Genomic DNA, 16,397 nt, shown 5'->3' on the forward strand with positions numbered 1-16,397 from the left:
AGCTGCACTCCAGGAGGATGCTCAGTAGCAGAGTCCACAAACTGCCTGTTGGATATTGCTCATAGCAAACGATTTGCTGTTCTCAGCTACAGGTGTAGGTTGCAGTTTGGGGTTGTGTGATCCAGGTGAGGCAGTGGGAGGTTAGGAGGTGCAGAATGATTACAACTTATAGCCTAGCAGCTGAATTTGTAGCTGAAATAAATATTTGAACTCTTCATTTTTCCCCAAATCACAATTTCAGCTCTGCTACGTCCTGTACAGAAGATGTCTTCTAAGGGGTTTCCAAGACTTCTCATAATCATTAACTCTAGTTAATAAATGCACTTGCTACGTTATGGTACAGGGTTATCTGTGACTTCAAACCTTTATTGAGAATGGCTTAATTACAAATAAAAATATATTTATGTATAAAATCCCTGCATGTAAAATACCCCTTCCTTTACTATTGACATCACGAAGGAAACAGTGACAAAACAGTTTCGGAGTGAGTATTTTGATGGACAATCCTGTAATGGGAAATGAAGTTTCAGAAAATGCAGATGACATGAATGCTTGTGCAGTGAGCTTTGTTTGAACCTGAATTTGTGTCCTCTAAATACTCAGCTTTTTCACTTGGCTTCCGTTTCTTCCTTTAGTTTTCATCTCACCACCGTGTTCCATTTGGTGGCTGCCAGAGCTCCTGTTGTGCTGGTGGCACTTTCCTTTGTCTGCTTTAGCTCAAACAGCTCTGTTTCTTTATTGTTCAGTTTTGTTGCAGTATTTAAGCCCTGGGTACCAAACACTGAGCAGTCAACGTTGTTACACGTCTGTGCCCTTCACACCACTCAGCACGCCCTTACTTCATGTTTTGCGTTTAAGGTGAAGATTCCCATTTGGTTAGGCTAAACATCCATCACTCGCCTTGGTAAGAAGTGGTTTTATTCAGCTAACCAGGCCTGTTCTAAGATAAATCCTGGGGCAGCTGCACGGCGCTGAATGACCGGCTTCCTGCAGGGCTATGGGTTAAGGGAGGGCATTCGATCAGCCTGTAGTTTACACACCGGTTAACCAGTAACATAGCTAATACAATCTCTCTAAATCAAACACCGTGCATTTGGACTTGGGCGAAAACCCTCCCAGATCAGTTGCCTTGTGGTGCCTGGCTCTGGAGGAGGCAGAGGGCATTCTCTGTAGCAGGGGCTGTGACTTTTCGGAGGGGCTGCTGGCGGCGCTGCTCCCAGATCAGCATGATTTTTACACAGCAAGCGTCAGCGCTAGGATGCCTTCTGAGTTCACTGGGGAGAAGCAGAATCTGATACACGAAAGTTTGTCACGTATGTTTTGTTCAGAACTTTTTAAAGGCTGCTGCATTTTTAAACGCCTGGTGCAACTTGGAGCCTTTGTACTAAAGCCTTTGGAGCACTCCAGATTCTGCAGAGCAACTTCTCTCTAAGTCAGCAACTGACAGAACAAAACATTCTGTCTTGGTAAAGAATGTTACCATGCTGAAAGTAGATTCCTATTTGTTACTTCCACCACTAACTAACTGTCCTACTGTTCATGCACAGTTCCACAACTCGAACAGTGCTTTTCCTAAAACCACACCAGAGGTGGGGTATCTCTGCCTAAAGTGCAAGATAAAATTTTGCTAGTTTTACATGAGTATTAACGGTGACTTTTCTACCCGCTTCAACACAGGCAGGCCTGGACATCAAGACTTGTAGGAAACGTTGATGGATGAATCTGAATTAGGTGGCTGTTTCCTGTGCTTTACAGTGCTCCTCAGCAAAGTAATTATGCTCAGGTAATACAGAAAGGATCGTGAATGGGGTGCTGACAATTTCACTTGATAATGTCTGAATACAGTAACTCCAGCTTAATCCAAGTACAGCCATAGTACAAGAGCTGGAAGATCTGAGGTCCTGCCTTTCAACTTGGAGCTGAGATGTTGGCGTTCCGTCTTTCCTTAACTGATCTCAGCTTTCTTAGGTCGCTGAGCTTAGGTCACAAATAGCAAAATTTGGCCCCGATTACAATTCAGTGTTTTACTATCTAGCATATGCCAACAGGTATTTACAGTTCACACACACAATGTATGCCCTTCCTGTGGGTAAGATCTTCTGAGTTCACTTAATAAGTTTAAAGTTAATATTTAGAATGGATTCTCAGAAACTGGCACACGTGGGTTGCAGGTGACCACTAAAGCCATGTAGGTACAAATAAAATGTCTCCCCTTCAGCTCATGGGGCAATGCAGAGCTCTGAGCAGTCATCCTAGGGGATTTAGCCAAGAGATTGAGTTTGTAGTACAAGAGAACAATACCAGTAACTACAACTCAGCATTTACTGCAGTGGCATAAATGCTAAATCTGTGTGAGTTTGGTACATGGGAAGTTTGCTTGAGTACATGCGTTCCATTCCCACAATGCAGACAGTACTGATGAGCCAGCAAGGCATTTCTGTTATTTAGAAGTGCTTTCAGTTAATATTTTTTCCTTCCATAACATCCTGCTGAACTTCAAATCCCTAGATTCAGGATGAGGATCAGTCCCTGATGCTTTGACAGAGAGAGAAATGGGGATTTTCTGTTTCTTCCCCTGGTTTTGTTCACCCAACCCTGTGCAGGAATTATCAAGTGTTAAAGTTCATAAATTTGGTGCTTCCTCCTCCTCATGCGGTTAGTTTGAAAATGAGCTCAAAGTGAACAGGCCGTGGGCCTGTGTTTTAAAACTGCCATCAAATGTGCAGTGTCAAAAATGGGGAGCAAAAACAAGTGAGACAGCTATCGCAAAATCAAATACGTCACCAGAAAACAAAGATGAAGACGGCATCGCAGCACAGCGCCGTCAGTGTCTGTAAAGCCTCCTGTGTTTGCGATCCCACTGCGGTTCCGGAGCAAGTCCCTGCAGGGGAGTCCTGAGACAAGCGTCCCGCGGCCGTGCAGGCTGTGCGGGAAAGGCCAGCAGCGCCGGCGGGGGCGTCAGCTGTCCGTGTAGATGAACAGAATGTCTTCATCGGTGCCGTAACTCGTCCTGGCTTCCTCAAAGTTACTGATGCTGGTGCAGCACGTTCCTGTGAAGGAGGAGCACAACGTTGCGACAAACTCAGAAGGATTTGCCTGCGGAAGGCTCTTGCACTGGGACTGGCAGGCTCTACAACGAAAAGGAACAACTCCCCAGACCAGACCTGAGAGCTCAGGTTACGGCTTCACTCAGCTCTCTGCTCACTGAAGCAGTGCAGGGGATGGGTACTACATCTGCCCTCCCGTGACCTTCTGCACACAGGGATGGTTCGGTGGCTCTCGCTCACCTGTCTGAAAGCCCAACAAGTTTGCTGGAATGCCTCAAGTAAATCGCACCACAAAGTGCGAAGCTAATGAACGTGGCAGCCCCGTCTGACCACTGGGTTAGCGGTGCCTGGAATACAAGCGGCCGTGCGGGGAGTGCGGCCGCTGCTCTGCGTTACAGACGTGTTAGCAACACGGTGCTGAGGCCCCCCCAGGGAACGGGCTACTCACGGTCAGCATAGGCAGGGTTGTTGTAGTAAATACTCCCTGAGGCTTTGTTGTAGCCGCACAACACGATGAAATGGCCCTGGTAGTCAGGATTCCTGCAGAAGCACTTCTGCCCAATGGGGAGGAAGCAGCAGTACTTGACGGGACTTGAGCAGAGATCACACAAGAGCAGGACCGCGTTCACCAGGACGATGGCTACGTGACCTTGGGACAGGTGGTTCTGGATGTCTTGAACAGTTACCGTGCTGCAAAAAAAACCAGACGTGCTTATTAACAAGTTCAGGAAAGAGACAGGTACAGAGCGAAGGGTGCGGTGATGGGCAGTACTCGGGATGTGCGGCTGGCAGGGCTGTCTTTGTATCTCAGGTACAGCTGTTTGCTGTTGCCCTGCGCCAGCTCTGCTGCAGACCAGACCTGTCATGCAAGGCCTTGTGATCTCACTGCTGCTACTGATGCACAGAGCAAGAACTCTGGATTCCACAGTAACGCAAACGTCGTCTCAGAATGTATCAGAGGCCCCAGAGAGGAGTTTGAAAGAGCTGGCAACTCATTCAGTACCTTGAGAGACTGTTGTGGGAAAATCCTAAGTGAAGTGCTCTCTCCTGCTCTTAGGAAAGCTTATCTCTGAAGCACCAAGTCTTTACTGACCGAGTGGTTAGACTGGATAATCACTGAGAGCAACTTCAGACGTGCCCTAATTTGCCTCTCACGCAGGAATGTTTCTCCCTGTTGAAATCCTGGACTACCTGATACTCTCGAGGCTTTATTTCTGTAGTACCTCCTAGAGAGAACATTAACTGACAACCCATCATCTCCTGTGTCAGGAGCTGTCCCTCACTGGGGCAGATGGCGTATTCCTTACGCATCAGAGACTTGTCCCCTGGGTGTGTTCCAGATGCCAGGGCTGTGTGCGCTACCTGACTGCACTCATGTGCCCTTTAATCTTTTCCAGGGTTGCTTCTCCCCTCTGGTGCCGCAGCCTTGGGGCTGTGCAGATGGATGAGCCCTCTGTTCCTGCCTAGGGCAAGGCCACGGTCTTAAGGTCGCTAAAGTGAGACGGACGGACAGACTGTCTCTTTGTCCTGTCACAGCTCTGGTTAAACAGATGGTGCCACACAGACCCAGTGTATGTTCAAAGGCCACTTCATGTTCCTGCTAAATCCAAGTTGCATTGCAGCACTGTGCAGTGTGGTCACAGCTGCCCTGAAGCCTGTGTTCTTACTCCTAATCATTTACCCCACTCGAACACCAGACATGTAAATCCTGCTTAAGTATAACGAGGGGTGCAGCTCACGCTGAACATGGGCACTTGGTTATTTCCCATGTAGAATATCACTACTGGTTGTGAAACTCTTTTCCCTTTAAACTTCAGGATTCTCTCTCGATGTCCACTTTTTGTTTGACATCGATGCAGTAGAAAGACTCTAAAAATTCATAAATTATTTCAGTTTCTTTCATCTGTTTAGCTTGGCGAGCCCAAGAAAAGCATGGGGCCCACAGAATCTCCAAAGAGAAAGGAAAGAACAAGAGCTCACCACTTCTCCACCAGCACCTTGCAGGCTTTGGCTTGTGCAAAGAGCTGATTCACTCGATTCTCTTCTGTGTCAAAGTGCTTCCTGTAGAACGACTGTGGAGACAATGGAAGTTACAACCGAGGGTAACCCACCACTTCGAATCCCTGCTAGCAAGGGCCTGCAGAAGCTGGAGCGCTGGCTACGGGATGAGATCTCTCCCTTAGCTCACTGGTAACAGGGTAAGAATTTCTACTCTAAATGACAAGTATCACTTCGCTCCTGGTCAGCTATTGTTTTAACTTCCATCCAGTGGCCAGCGCCTGTGTGAACAGCGCCTGTACTGGGCAGGAGCTTGCGTTAGGAAAGCCATCACTGCTCCAGGCCCTCGCTGGCCATCCTGGAGGCGAGTTCCCCTCTCACCTCTAGAGGTGTTTCTTCCAGGTCAGGGCTGAGGCGCGGTGGTGGGGCAGGCGTGGAAGCTAGCACTGCTGCTGCCCAGGCTGTACCTGTTCTGTGGATAAACAGAGCGCTTCAGTCTCCAAGGCTGGCAAAGAGGCTGGAACCTGTCGTGAGCACTACAGGAAAACTTAAAAATTTGTATTATGGAATCAAAGATGGAAAATATGTGGGATTGTACCTAGCCTCGCCTGTAGAACCAATCCGTGCCAGTTTTGGCAACAGGCAAACCTTGTTTACAGGCACTGTGGTTAATTGTCAATAACAGCAGAGCTTCTGTACCATGACACACGGGGCTTTTAGAACTGCCTGCCCTCTCCGTGCTAACCTGAATACTAACCTGGTTTTTGTAGCCCTTGTCCACGCCAAGCGTCTGGGTGCAAAACTTATGCTTAACACCAAAGTGCCGCATTAGGTAGGCCAGGTCAATAGTCCAGATACTCTTTGTTAACTGGAGGTCGTGGATGGCTTTCTGAAATTCATCATTGTCCAAGTGGTTGAGGTACCTATGGGATTGGGAGAGGCAGGGACAGATCTTGGGAGAAGCCAAACATGTGCTGTAGCTCAAGCATCCACATCACAGGATGTAAAAACTGAAACAATGGGCTTAGCTAAGAAAGAACGAAAAAAAAATAAACTGAAAGGAAGGGAGCCACAAACTGAAAGGAAGGGAAGGGGGCAATATTTAACTGGCTTTATTGCTGACTTTTTAAAATAGGAAATGTATGGCTATCTTGACTGTTCTCTAGTGCTAGAAGTGTGCAGGTGCTGTACAACAGGCAAGCTACGCTGAGCACGTGCAGAATTCTGTCCTGAAGGGCATACAGGCTGAAGGCACAAGCACGTCAGAGTGTTAGAGACTAGAACTGTCCTCAGGCAACAGATGGATCGCAAAAGGAGGGATGGCAAAGGAACTGTAAATATTCAAAGGAAGCTTGTCTTATGTAGTGATGATGCAAAAGGCAGTAAAGGGGAGATGAAGTCAGAAGGAAGCTTGGGACACGTTGCAAAGGGGTGGGAGGGGCAGTTACAGAATTCCAGGAGTCAGAAAACAAATGGAAGTAAATGGAACAAAAAAAAAGAACTGGAATTGAGGGTACAGGGCAAACACAGTCAGATCAGCAGGGTGAAAAGATTAATCTTGGAAGCCGAGTTTTGGGCAGACTGGAGTGCAACAAGGTAAAGGGAACAAAGAGGCAGAGGTTACAGTAGTCAAGATGGGAAATTACCAGCACACGGACTAACGTCTTGGCAGAAGGGATGGAGAGAAATGAAAATCTTCTGCTTCATATCTACTAAGTGGACATCTAAATAGGTATTTCTCCTGCACCTAAGCTCATGTTCCTCTGTGGAAGGAAAGAGGAGTTCAGCAGGACAGCTACCAGATCAAAAAAAGAAAAACCAAACCAAAAGCAAACCCCCAGAGGGTCACAGAGCACAGTGTTCTGAAGCGAAACAACTCCTGGAGCAAAACCACTATCCCACCAGCAGCAGGACAGAGGCAGGACAGACTCATGAGCGGTGATGCGCCTGCCTGACACAGAAATGAACTTGGTGAAGCGCTGTGCCAGGTCCCAGTTCTGAACTACAGCACCGGGAAAGACAGATCACTTTATCAGCTCACGTGTGCCATCCTGCAAGGCTCCTACAGCTGCTGGGGGCTTTGCATCTGTCCAAATAGGCAACTACTCAAAAGGGCCTGAAGTTCACCCCGAGTTTCCGTTTTCCCTCACTTCTCCTGGAGAGCTGCGCGAGGCCCACGCGGCAGGAATTCTCCAAGGGTCCCGGAGAATACGCGAGCTCGTGAGACTCGGTTAACAGCGGCTTCAGCAGCCTCTTCTCCCTGGGTGCCGCTTCCCGCTGCCCCTCTCCCAGGGCTGGGCTCCCCCCGGCACTTACTGCAGCACCATCCTGGAGCAGGCCAGCCCGCAGTCCCAGTGGTAAAGCTGCTGGATCACCGGCACCTTCAGCTGGACGCACTCGCCTGCGGGGCGACAAACACCCAACGGCTCAGCCCGCAGAGCAGCGGTTTGCCCAGCCTCAGCGCTGCAGCCGCTGAGCCCCAGCAACAGCTTTTACTTCAGCTGACTGCCAGGGATGCTCGTCGTTCTCAGGGAACGTAAGTTGGGAATTTCTGTCCAGTTAAACACTCGGCTTAACCTCAGGGCCCTTTACTGTCCCGTTCCCGGATCCCTCTGCCGCACGGTCTATGCCCTTCGCCTGCAGAAGAGTCACTTCACTCATTTTAGAGAGCCGGGGGGAGCCGGGGGGATGCGAGGGGATCCTAGAGCTGAGCAGGGAGGGATCCTGAGAGCCGGGGGGGGGCGGGGGAATCCCAAGAGCCGGGGAGATCCGGGGGAATCCCGAGAGGCGCGGAAGAGCAGGGAGGGATCGGAGGGGATCCTAGAGCCGGGGAGGGGGCGATCCCGAGAGCCGGGGGGGTCCGGGGCTCCCCTCACCCGCCGGGCTGCGCTCCCCGGGGCTCCTCATGGCGGCCCCGCCGGGCGCCGCGCTGCTCTCGGGGCGGAACCGCGGGGCGGGGGCGCGCGGCGCGGAGGACCCGGGCGCCGCCGGAAGGGGCGGGGAGCGCGCGCTCCCCCCGCCCCCCGCGAGTTCCGCTTCCGGCTGCGCGGAGCAGGGCGGGAAGCGGGCGCCATCGGCGGTGAGCGCGGGGCCGGGGCGGCTGCGCCCTGTCCTCCCCATCGCCCCGACCCGGGATCCCCCCACCCCGGGGCGCCACGGCCCCCGCATTGTGCCCTGCCCTTTCCTTCTCCCCCCTTCTCTCCCTTCTCCCCACCTCTCCCCCCTCTCTCCCCTCTCCCCCCTCTCCCCCCCGGGCCTGCTCCCCTGTGAGCGCTCCGTTAGGTGACGTTACAACTGAATTTCCTAGGGCAGAAGAGACCTAGAAATGCCTTTCTGTTCTTGATCTTTCCAGTCTTTCCTTCCCCGGGGGATCTAGGGGAGCTGCGTTAACGCATCGTCACGGCACGCGCTGTGGTTGGGCCAGAGAGAAAACGGGCGCTGGGCGCCGGGCGCCGGGGCGGGTCGTGGGCTGCGAGGGTGAAACCCCGTCTGCAGCTCCCTGGGTAACGACCCCCTTTGTTCCTCTCTCGCCCCAGGAGCGGAGCCGCAGCCCTGCAGACATGTCGATCGGCGTGCCCATCAAAGTCCTGCACGAGGCCGAGGGCCACATCGTGACGTGTGAGACCAACACGGGAGAGGTTTACCGGGGGAAGCTTATCGAAGCTGAGGACAACATGAATTGTCAGGTGCGCCCGCTGCAGAATGGGGAGGGAAGGGAAAGCTGCAAGATCTGGCCCTAGAGAGGCCGATAGCTCGCTTATTGGCAGTGTGATTAAAAGAAACATCTCTTAGTCTTGGAATAAAGCAAGCTGTGTTGCTGTGTGCCCTGATCACACTGACGTGGATTCAGGATTGCTGAGCACTTTGGGAAGGCCAGAGTTTATTCTTTCTGGTTTTAGAGCAGGATTGGGTGTAAACAAACTTTGATTTAAGAAGCGTTACCTTTTTTTAGTGCACTCTGCTTTAGGCACACCGAGGTGGTTTAACTCGGATTGACTTTAGGCAAGTTGTTCAAATCAAAACGCTCCTTTAATAGTTAGGACTAGAATAGCTGTGTTAAAGCCGATTCAATATGAGAAAACAAAACTGACAGAGGTAATAAAACTAACGTGCAAACTGTGGAGAAAGCAAAAGCCCTGGGCCTGTTGGACAGCAGCAGGCTTAGGAGTGTGCGTGGGCTGTCCTGGGTCCCTGGTGTCACAGCTCCAGTTGAGGAAGCAGTATGTGTAGCAAGTCTTCAGTCTCGGGGCTTGAGTCCAGGCTGTGTGTTCTACAGGTGAAAGAAATGAGAATACAGAACCACGTTTGGGGGCTCTGTAAGCACTGACTGATGTCTGCTTTCCAGATGTCCAACATCACAGTGACATACAGAGATGGACGAGTGGCGCAGCTTGAACAAGTGTACATCCGAGGAAGCAAGATACGGTTTCTCATTTTACCGGACATGTTGAAGAATGCTCCTATGCTGAAGAGCATGAAGAATAAAAACCAGGGGTCTGGAGCCGGGCGAGGAAAAGCAGCTATTCTTAAAGCTCAAGGTGCGTACAGTTTGGTTTTGGTCATGTTTACTCTCCTCCTGCCCTGTTTTGCTGTAGGAGAACTGGAAAACTTTGATCTCTATCACTGAGGAAACATAAGCTTAAGAACTGGAAAAGTTACATTGGTTTTCCATATATTTTATCTTAACAGTGGGAGTCAAGACTCAAAACTGCCCACTTACCTGAATGTAATGTTGGTGTTAGAATAATTTACATATAATGAGTAGTCTTGTTAAATAGGCTTTGTACCAAACTTCGTCTTCCATGTTCCAGTGATTGCAGTTGCCAGCCGTCTGGAATATTTAGGGAAGGATCCAGGTGTTCTTGTGAAGCTTTTCTAGTGAAACAAATTTAGATATTAAGATGATACTGAAACTCCTGGGAAGCTGTAACTTGTGCGCCATTCTGTAGCTCACGCCTTTCTCGGGGAAACAGCCTCATTATGACAAGGCTGAGGAATAGTTGTGGGCCGCAGAGTCCTTGGTTAACTGTAGCAGTGCAGTCAGGTTACCTGGGGCCATAGTTTGCTGAATTAAACATTAAACATTTGCTGAAACAAACAGAGTTCTGCAGAAAAGCCGTGGGAGGCAGGGGCGGGTTTCACTCTTGGGCTACAAAAGTGTTGGATGGGAAGGAACACAAAGTATGAATGTGCCGCTGCATCTGTCTGAGTGATGGGACTGCATAACCATCAGTTCTGGTTCTTCTCACAGAAAACTTCCTACTGTTTCATCTCTTCCTGGACTTCATAGGATGGCCTTGCTTCCAAGCAAGAGACCAAGTGTTACTGTGTTTTGGTTGTCAGTTGTTGAGATAAATATGCGGTTTTGTTCAATTCACATCATCCCTGATGTTTTTTTTCTTCAGTGGCTGCGAGAGGAAGAGGCCGTGGTATGGGCCGGGGCAACATCTTCCAGAAGCGGAGATAATCTTGGTCTTGAGCGGCATGCTTTTTTACTAGGGGGTGTTAACTTGGCTACACGTGCATTGGTATTGGTATTGGTTTTGTTTAATAAATGTTTCTGACAAAAACTTGTCTGCTCTTGTATGGCAGGGCAAATACTCAGTAGGTTGATTGCAAACTTAAAATGGTTTTGTCTGGAAAGTAGTGGACTTGGTGTCTGGAATCGACTACTTTGTATTTGTGTGGTTGACTTTTAAAACTTCATGTTTCCTTCTTTAGTTCTGTTCTCATTCATTCTGTAAAGAATTAGAAAGTGTTGTTGATGAAGAATTTTTAAATGGTGTGTTTTAAAGTCATATCAGCAGCTGCATTTGTGGAACGCAGGGGCAAAGCACTATGTTCTGTTTCCTGTGGATCTACAGTAGATAGAGGTCCCTCTTCAGAGCTGTACATCGCACTCGTATTCTTGCATTTCTTATGTTTCTCCTTGGACAAAGGAAGGATTTTTCATTAGGAGCACACGCCTTTGGTAGTCTGAGTCTATATTTGCAGTGAAAAAACTCTTAACTCTCTCAGTAGTTTGGCTTTTTGCCCCCCTCTGGCTGGGAGAAGCAGGCAGAGCAAAACAGGCATTTTCAAGGACGAATCTGAAATGTTTTGTGAATTTGAGAAGTAGGGCACGTGCCTAGTGAAAGTCCTGTAAATGGTTATCCACAAAGTATTAATACAATAGAATCTAAGTACAAATGCTGATCTTCTGAACAAAGCTTAGACCAGCTTTAGCTATTGGTCACGACGCCTACACACAGTCCTGTCAAAGGTCCGCAGATCCACCTAAGCCAAATGAAGCTGTGACTTGATTTTGCTAAAAGTGTGACTGATTTAAAGGGTTTAAATGTAACCGTTCTTTCATCACACCCCTGCATACAGTCAGTTATCAGTCTGTACCTGTAGGAACATCTTGTCTTTTCTGCTCTGATGCTGGGGAGTCTCCCTTGTGTGCAGACATCAAAGTTGAACTGGTGTATCCGTTTGTTGAATTGTGTGTAAATAAAGCTGTATTTGGTCTTGCATCACTAGGAAAAACCTGCTGCATGTTCTTATGGGTAGTAATAATCCTAAGTATTTGTATTAGAAACTTCCTTAAAATGTATTTAAGGTGTGTTTGACCTTAATTAGAACTTTGTAGTGTTGTCTTATGCCTGGACTGCAGAACTTGTCCAAAACCAAGACCGTTTTCACAAAGCCTTGCTTCAAACCATGTCCACGTAGCAGTAATGCATTCCTCAAAGACACCTGGAACCTCTTATTGACAAGCTGGTGGGTAAGAGGAGGTAGTCCTGTGGCAGCTGCTGGCCTGGCTGATTGCTGTGTGGTTGGCAGATGAACGTCCGCTTCCCTAGTAGGCAGCATTTCATCTGTTTGAAATTGATGTCTTTTATTTGCAGTCTGTTACCTTTTCTGTTGCCAACACATCAGTTTTGTAGTTGTTGCTAATCGACTTGGAATTTTTGTACTGTGGGGTTACACTGCCATCAGCCAGCAGAACGGGACTGGCACGATATGCGATTCTTCCTGTGTATCTTGAGGCGAGCATCTGCTGCAAGATTTTGTAGCCTTTTCAGCAACTGGAGCTACCTTCTCTTCCCGAAGCAAATACCTAATGGAAACCTTTTATTATCTGGAACTAATTGATGCTTCCCAGCCCTCAAACCTCTGCTGCTTTTTTTTCTGTAAATCCTCCAAATAGAACTATTAACGTGAAAAGGAAGTAAAAATCCTGGAGTTTCACAGTGGTAGGAATTTAAGCCCCACTCAGGACAAACATACCACTTAGCGATTTAGTCAATTAAGATCTGACTAAAGTAACTGGTGTGGCAGCGAGTTACACGATGCTGTGCGGGATGGAAGGCGTTGTCCTTACAGCGGGGGAATCAGGTTCTCGCCCACTAGATGGCTCCACCCGTAAGAGAATGAAACGCGAGAAACCAGAACAGTCTGGAAGGAAAAAAGGCAAGAAAAGTCACTTCTGCTATAGAATCCATAAACTCAGTGCTATCACAAACTCCAGCGTGGAAATGCTCAGTGTATTTCCTTCCCTCAGTATTCCCGGAGTGCTGCCGCTGTAGCACCTGGGTTGTCGCTCGATGCTGGGTGTTTCCCTCATACTCGGCTAATGGTGCACGTGCACTTGGGTGGGTTGAGCCGATTCCTCTCGTTCAGCAGCTTAAGTGATGTGTTTCATCTGCCCTTGTGCATCAGAGCCTTTCAAGTGCTCGTGTGGGACAGGGAAGCTACACCACAGCTGGGCAAACTGACGTGTGGAAAAGTGCAGGTAGAAACCCAGCCAGTCTCTCAGTCCAGCCTGAGGCTGTGCTCTAGTACAAAACCAGAGGGGACATCCTGGTAACAGCAGAGGAGAGTTACATGGTTGGAGAAGGTATCCCTTGAAAAAATTGCTTTTCACAGAACTGTGGGACTCCTCCTTGCTGACCAGGTACCTTCATCCCACACATGCAGTTCTGCTCTCCAGATATCTGGCTTATATCCGATCCTAAAGCTGTGCTTTCCTTTAGTTCATTTTCAAGGGTTCTTTGCTAAGTATCAGTCTGCGAGGTATTGTGTTATGGCTGAGAGGGAAGGGATTCTGTGCATGTGAGATAAGCGGCAAGCATGGTATGTCTTCTCTGAGTGCTGTTACGTTCCGTGCTGTGAAAGCTTCGTTCTCCAGGGCAACAGAGCTTGGTTAATACCAACTCTCAGACTTGTAGGAGAAGCAGCAGCCTGTTAATCTCTGCCAGTAAAAGGCAGAGGTAAAGAGATGTGGCCCCTAGATCTCCCATGCTCTCCAGAAAACCTCTTCTAGAAGGGCAGAGCAGAGTGGGAGACCTCTGTTTCTGGTGCTGGTCTGTATTTGCTACCTAAGCTCCACAGGGAGCTTTCATTTACGGTGGAGATGTCCTGTTTCCTCTTGCCAGTAAAACATGAGCAAGGATGCATGGCTGATGTCCAAATGGAGTTATGATTTGATAAGGTAGCAAAGGGTGGAATTCTGAGGTCTGCAAGAAACTGGCAGTGATTTGGTTGCTTATTTCTCAGCCACGGGTCAAAATGGAGGAAGGGTTCTCCCAGGGTTCTTTGGTGTTTCCATCCTGACAGAGGCAAAACTTTAGATCTGGGCTTGCCACTTATTGCGGCTGAAGAGATTTCAGACAATAAGACATGATCTTCTTCTCATGTTTGATAATACTATTGTATGGGACCTTCCTGCCTTCAGTGGTTCTTTGAGAGGAAACAAGGATACACCACATGTAAAGCGTGGTCCAAAACAGCCTGAAACAAATGCTGATGTGGCAGGGTGCTGCAGAGTACTCTGCAAGTAAGAGATACTGTTCTCCCCCTCTTCATCCCCTGTAAATAGAAGAGCTACTGTGTGATTACAGCGTGCTGGTGGCTGGAGTAGTCAAACCACTGCTTGTTTGCAAGTACTTTCCCAGATCAAGTTGTATTTTAATTGCTTCGGGTATCCTGTTGTTCCCTGGTCCTGTAATAAGAGTTCTCGTTAGTGTCAAGAGCGCATTGGAGGTAATGAATAGGGAAGTGCCACCCTCCCCTGCTCATGCTAACGGCTGCTCAAAGGCTAGGGAGCAGGATTCTTGAACTCAGCGTGGAGGCTGGCATTACTTTGCAGTATGGCCAGTAAGTTTGGGGTGCTTTTACTCCCTCTAATTCAGACATACAATGAGAAAAGTCTTCTGGTTTTGTGTGTGAATTGGTTGCTCCTAGCGGACGGGCTATTGTTCCTGGCACAGGACCAGTCATTGCATAAGCAAGTATTGTGCAGCCTTCTGCTGCTCAGCGGAGACTATCGGAGTCTATGAACAGTGGAGATGTTCCAGCATCATTAATTCAGGGGAGAGCGCTGAAGCCCTGGCAAGGGAACAGACTGCATCCAGAAGATGCGTAGTTCTGCTGAGAGAAATGGGAAGAATGGCAGAAAAACACTATTATTGTTCTTTTGTTTAGTGAACTGCTTGCAGTGAACATTTAATTTGCTCTTCATTTTCCCTTGCCTGGGGACTTAAAATCTGTTGTGTGGTTGGGGATTGGCCCTATTTCCAGCTCAGCAGAGAGCTGCTGGTACATCTGCTCCAGAGCAAACCACTGCTTGTGCGGCAAAACTCCTCCCTTTGTCCCACAGTGCCTAAAATGCCAACAGGGAGCGGGACGGAGCACCCGGCAGGAATACCAACAGCACTGGGCCAGTGATGGCGAGGGAAGCGAATGCCTGGGCTAGCAGGGAGATGGTGTGTTGTCTGGAACTGTCCCTTAAGCTTGGTCGTGGCCCCCTGCTGTAAAGTGCCTTTGCCTTCCGGTGTTTTTATTTACAAAACTGTCACAGGGTATAAAGACCTCACATTTCACAAGGGAAGTGGAGACCAAGCCATGGAGAGGTTCAGACCAGGATCTGAAGTCCAGTTTGTGCCCACAACTCCTGCTGAAACCAATGCGTCGTATACCTAAGTACTGATCAATACCTGTCCTGAAGTGACTGGCCTAACAGCGTCTCTGGAGCACAGGGATAGAGGCCCAGGGGCCCTGCAGCTGCTCTGACTGCTGGGTCATCCCAGAAGTGGTGGTCTCTGAGTGCTGCCTCCTGTGTCAGTCCAGTCTTGAACAGTAAGCCCCATTGTGGTGGCTTTTATTGGAGTGGATACTTGGGCTACACAGGCTGCTTTGCTTCCTTGACTTATTTTCATCCTCCTTTCTAAATTCCTCCCTTAATTTCATCCTTAAAGGACAAAGACTGATGTTTCCTTCTGGAGAACAAGAGAATGTTACCTGTAAGTTTATAACACTGCAGGTGCGACCCTGCTGTGGATTCCTGTGCTTTCTGGTAAACGTGCTTACTCACTGCAGGTAAAACTGCAAAATGTCTTTATGGAGCACTTCAGGGAAAGATGCGAGAAGTGAGAAAAGGTGCCGGTCTCTGCCTCCATCCTGGAGTTTTTCAAGTAAGGTGCTTGACAAGGTAGTTGTTCTTCTTCCTTACAAGCATATGGGGGAGATAAATCAGCGATCAAATGCTCTTAGATACTATAGTGAGAATGCCTTGCAAATCACTCTGGCCAGGTGCAACCCACAGAGGGTGATTAAAGGGTCAGGCTTATTTATAAACCTTCTTTCAGGAGACTTGGTCTCCTGAAAAACATTTTGTCTTTTCATTACAAAACTTTTTCCAGTTAATGAGCCAAATCTGACATGGAGAAAGTGGATGAAGCTCTAGACGTTCAGGGCCATCTGCATCCTGCATGGAGAGGGAGGCTGGGAAGCTGCAAGCGAGGGAGGCAGCCTGGTGCAAGTTACATTCCCACACCAGGTACTGAGGAGAGTGTTCAGTGTGACAGGAATCCATCTCTCCTGCTGTGTTATTTAGCAGGAGGCAGAGGCTCACTGCAGGGCAGGCATCCCCTGAATTAGGACCATAACAAAGCCGCTCCCTCTGGGTATCAGTGGGGAGACCTGAATTATCAGCTCATCCCTTTAATCCCCTTTGAGAGCCCTGAGCTTTCTCATTCAGTGCAAGGAGAGACTCTTCTGGGTTGTGCCATCCTCTCTAGTTTTTTAATTCAGCATTTATGAAAAGAGCTTTGTCTGGATTTGGGGCTGCCAGGCCTGCTCCTGGAGCGTGCCTCTCCTCCGTAGGGGGAATCGTCTCTGGAGCAGGATGCACAGCATGGTGCTCCCACAGAGTCCCTTGCTGTCAGCGCAGTCAGGAGCTGGCACAGAGCAGCTGGGTGTACTGCGATACTTTCTCCACAGTGAAGCTGAAGCCCATCAGAGTTCATCCAAAGAGCAGTGGGACTTTCCTAAGCCAGGACCTCATAATTTGCATTTGCATTTATTTAT

At 48.8% G+C, this 16,397-nt stretch overlaps 2 protein-coding genes across 3 annotated transcripts in view; one reads left to right on the plus strand and one right to left on the minus strand.

Annotated features, from left to right (window-relative positions):
• Positions 1 to 7,993, minus strand: part of GUCD1 (guanylyl cyclase domain containing 1) — a 142,806-nt gene extending 134,813 nt beyond the window's left edge. Inside the window, exons 1-6 of one of the 2 annotated variants that reach the window (XM_069870641.1) lie at positions 7,922 to 7,993; positions 7,362 to 7,446; positions 5,803 to 5,968; positions 5,028 to 5,119; positions 3,496 to 3,737; positions 346 to 3,050 (exon numbers count right to left, since the gene is read on the minus strand). In XM_069870641.1, coding sequence (XP_069726742.1) covers positions 2,959 to 3,050; positions 3,496 to 3,737; positions 5,028 to 5,119; positions 5,803 to 5,968; positions 7,362 to 7,446; positions 7,922 to 7,952 — 708 coding nt within the window. In that variant the 5' untranslated portion in view covers positions 7,953 to 7,993 and the 3' untranslated portion in view covers positions 346 to 2,958. Of the gene's footprint in view, positions 1 to 345; positions 3,051 to 3,458; positions 3,738 to 5,027; positions 5,120 to 5,802; positions 5,969 to 7,361; positions 7,447 to 7,921 lie in introns of those variants that run through there. The other variant, XM_069870643.1, reaches the window with a different exon arrangement.
• An 87-nt stretch (positions 7,994 to 8,080) lies between these two features.
• On the plus strand, positions 8,081 to 10,615 carry SNRPD3 (small nuclear ribonucleoprotein D3 polypeptide). Its single transcript, XM_069871008.1, has 4 exons — positions 8,081 to 8,124; positions 8,582 to 8,731; positions 9,391 to 9,583; positions 10,451 to 10,615. Exons 2-4 carry the CDS (start codon positions 8,606 to 8,608, stop codon positions 10,510 to 10,512), a joined length of 381 nt encoding a protein of 126 aa, XP_069727109.1. The 5' UTR covers positions 8,081 to 8,124; positions 8,582 to 8,605; the 3' UTR covers positions 10,513 to 10,615.
• Positions 10,616 to 16,397: the final 5,782 nt, after the last annotated feature.

Source organism: Phaenicophaeus curvirostris, chromosome 17 (genome assembly GCF_032191515.1).
Source record: "Phaenicophaeus curvirostris isolate KB17595 chromosome 17, BPBGC_Pcur_1.0, whole genome shotgun sequence".
In the NCBI taxonomy this organism is placed as follows: Eukaryota; Metazoa; Chordata; class Aves; order Cuculiformes; family Cuculidae; genus Phaenicophaeus; species Phaenicophaeus curvirostris.

Excerpts from the sequence above, each read along its gene's own strand:
- SNRPD3 (XM_069871008.1), top strand. The coding sequence starts at position 8,606 with ATGTCGATCGGCGTGCCCATCAAAGTCCTGCACGAGGCCGAGGGCCAC. Across the intron at positions 8,732-9,390 it reads AGGACAACATGAATTGTCAG|ATGTCCAACATCACAGTGAC; the intron begins GTGCGCCCGCTG and ends TCTGCTTTCCAG. Across the intron at positions 9,584-10,450 it reads AGCTATTCTTAAAGCTCAAG|TGGCTGCGAGAGGAAGAGGC; the intron begins GTGCGTACAGTT and ends TTTTTTCTTCAG.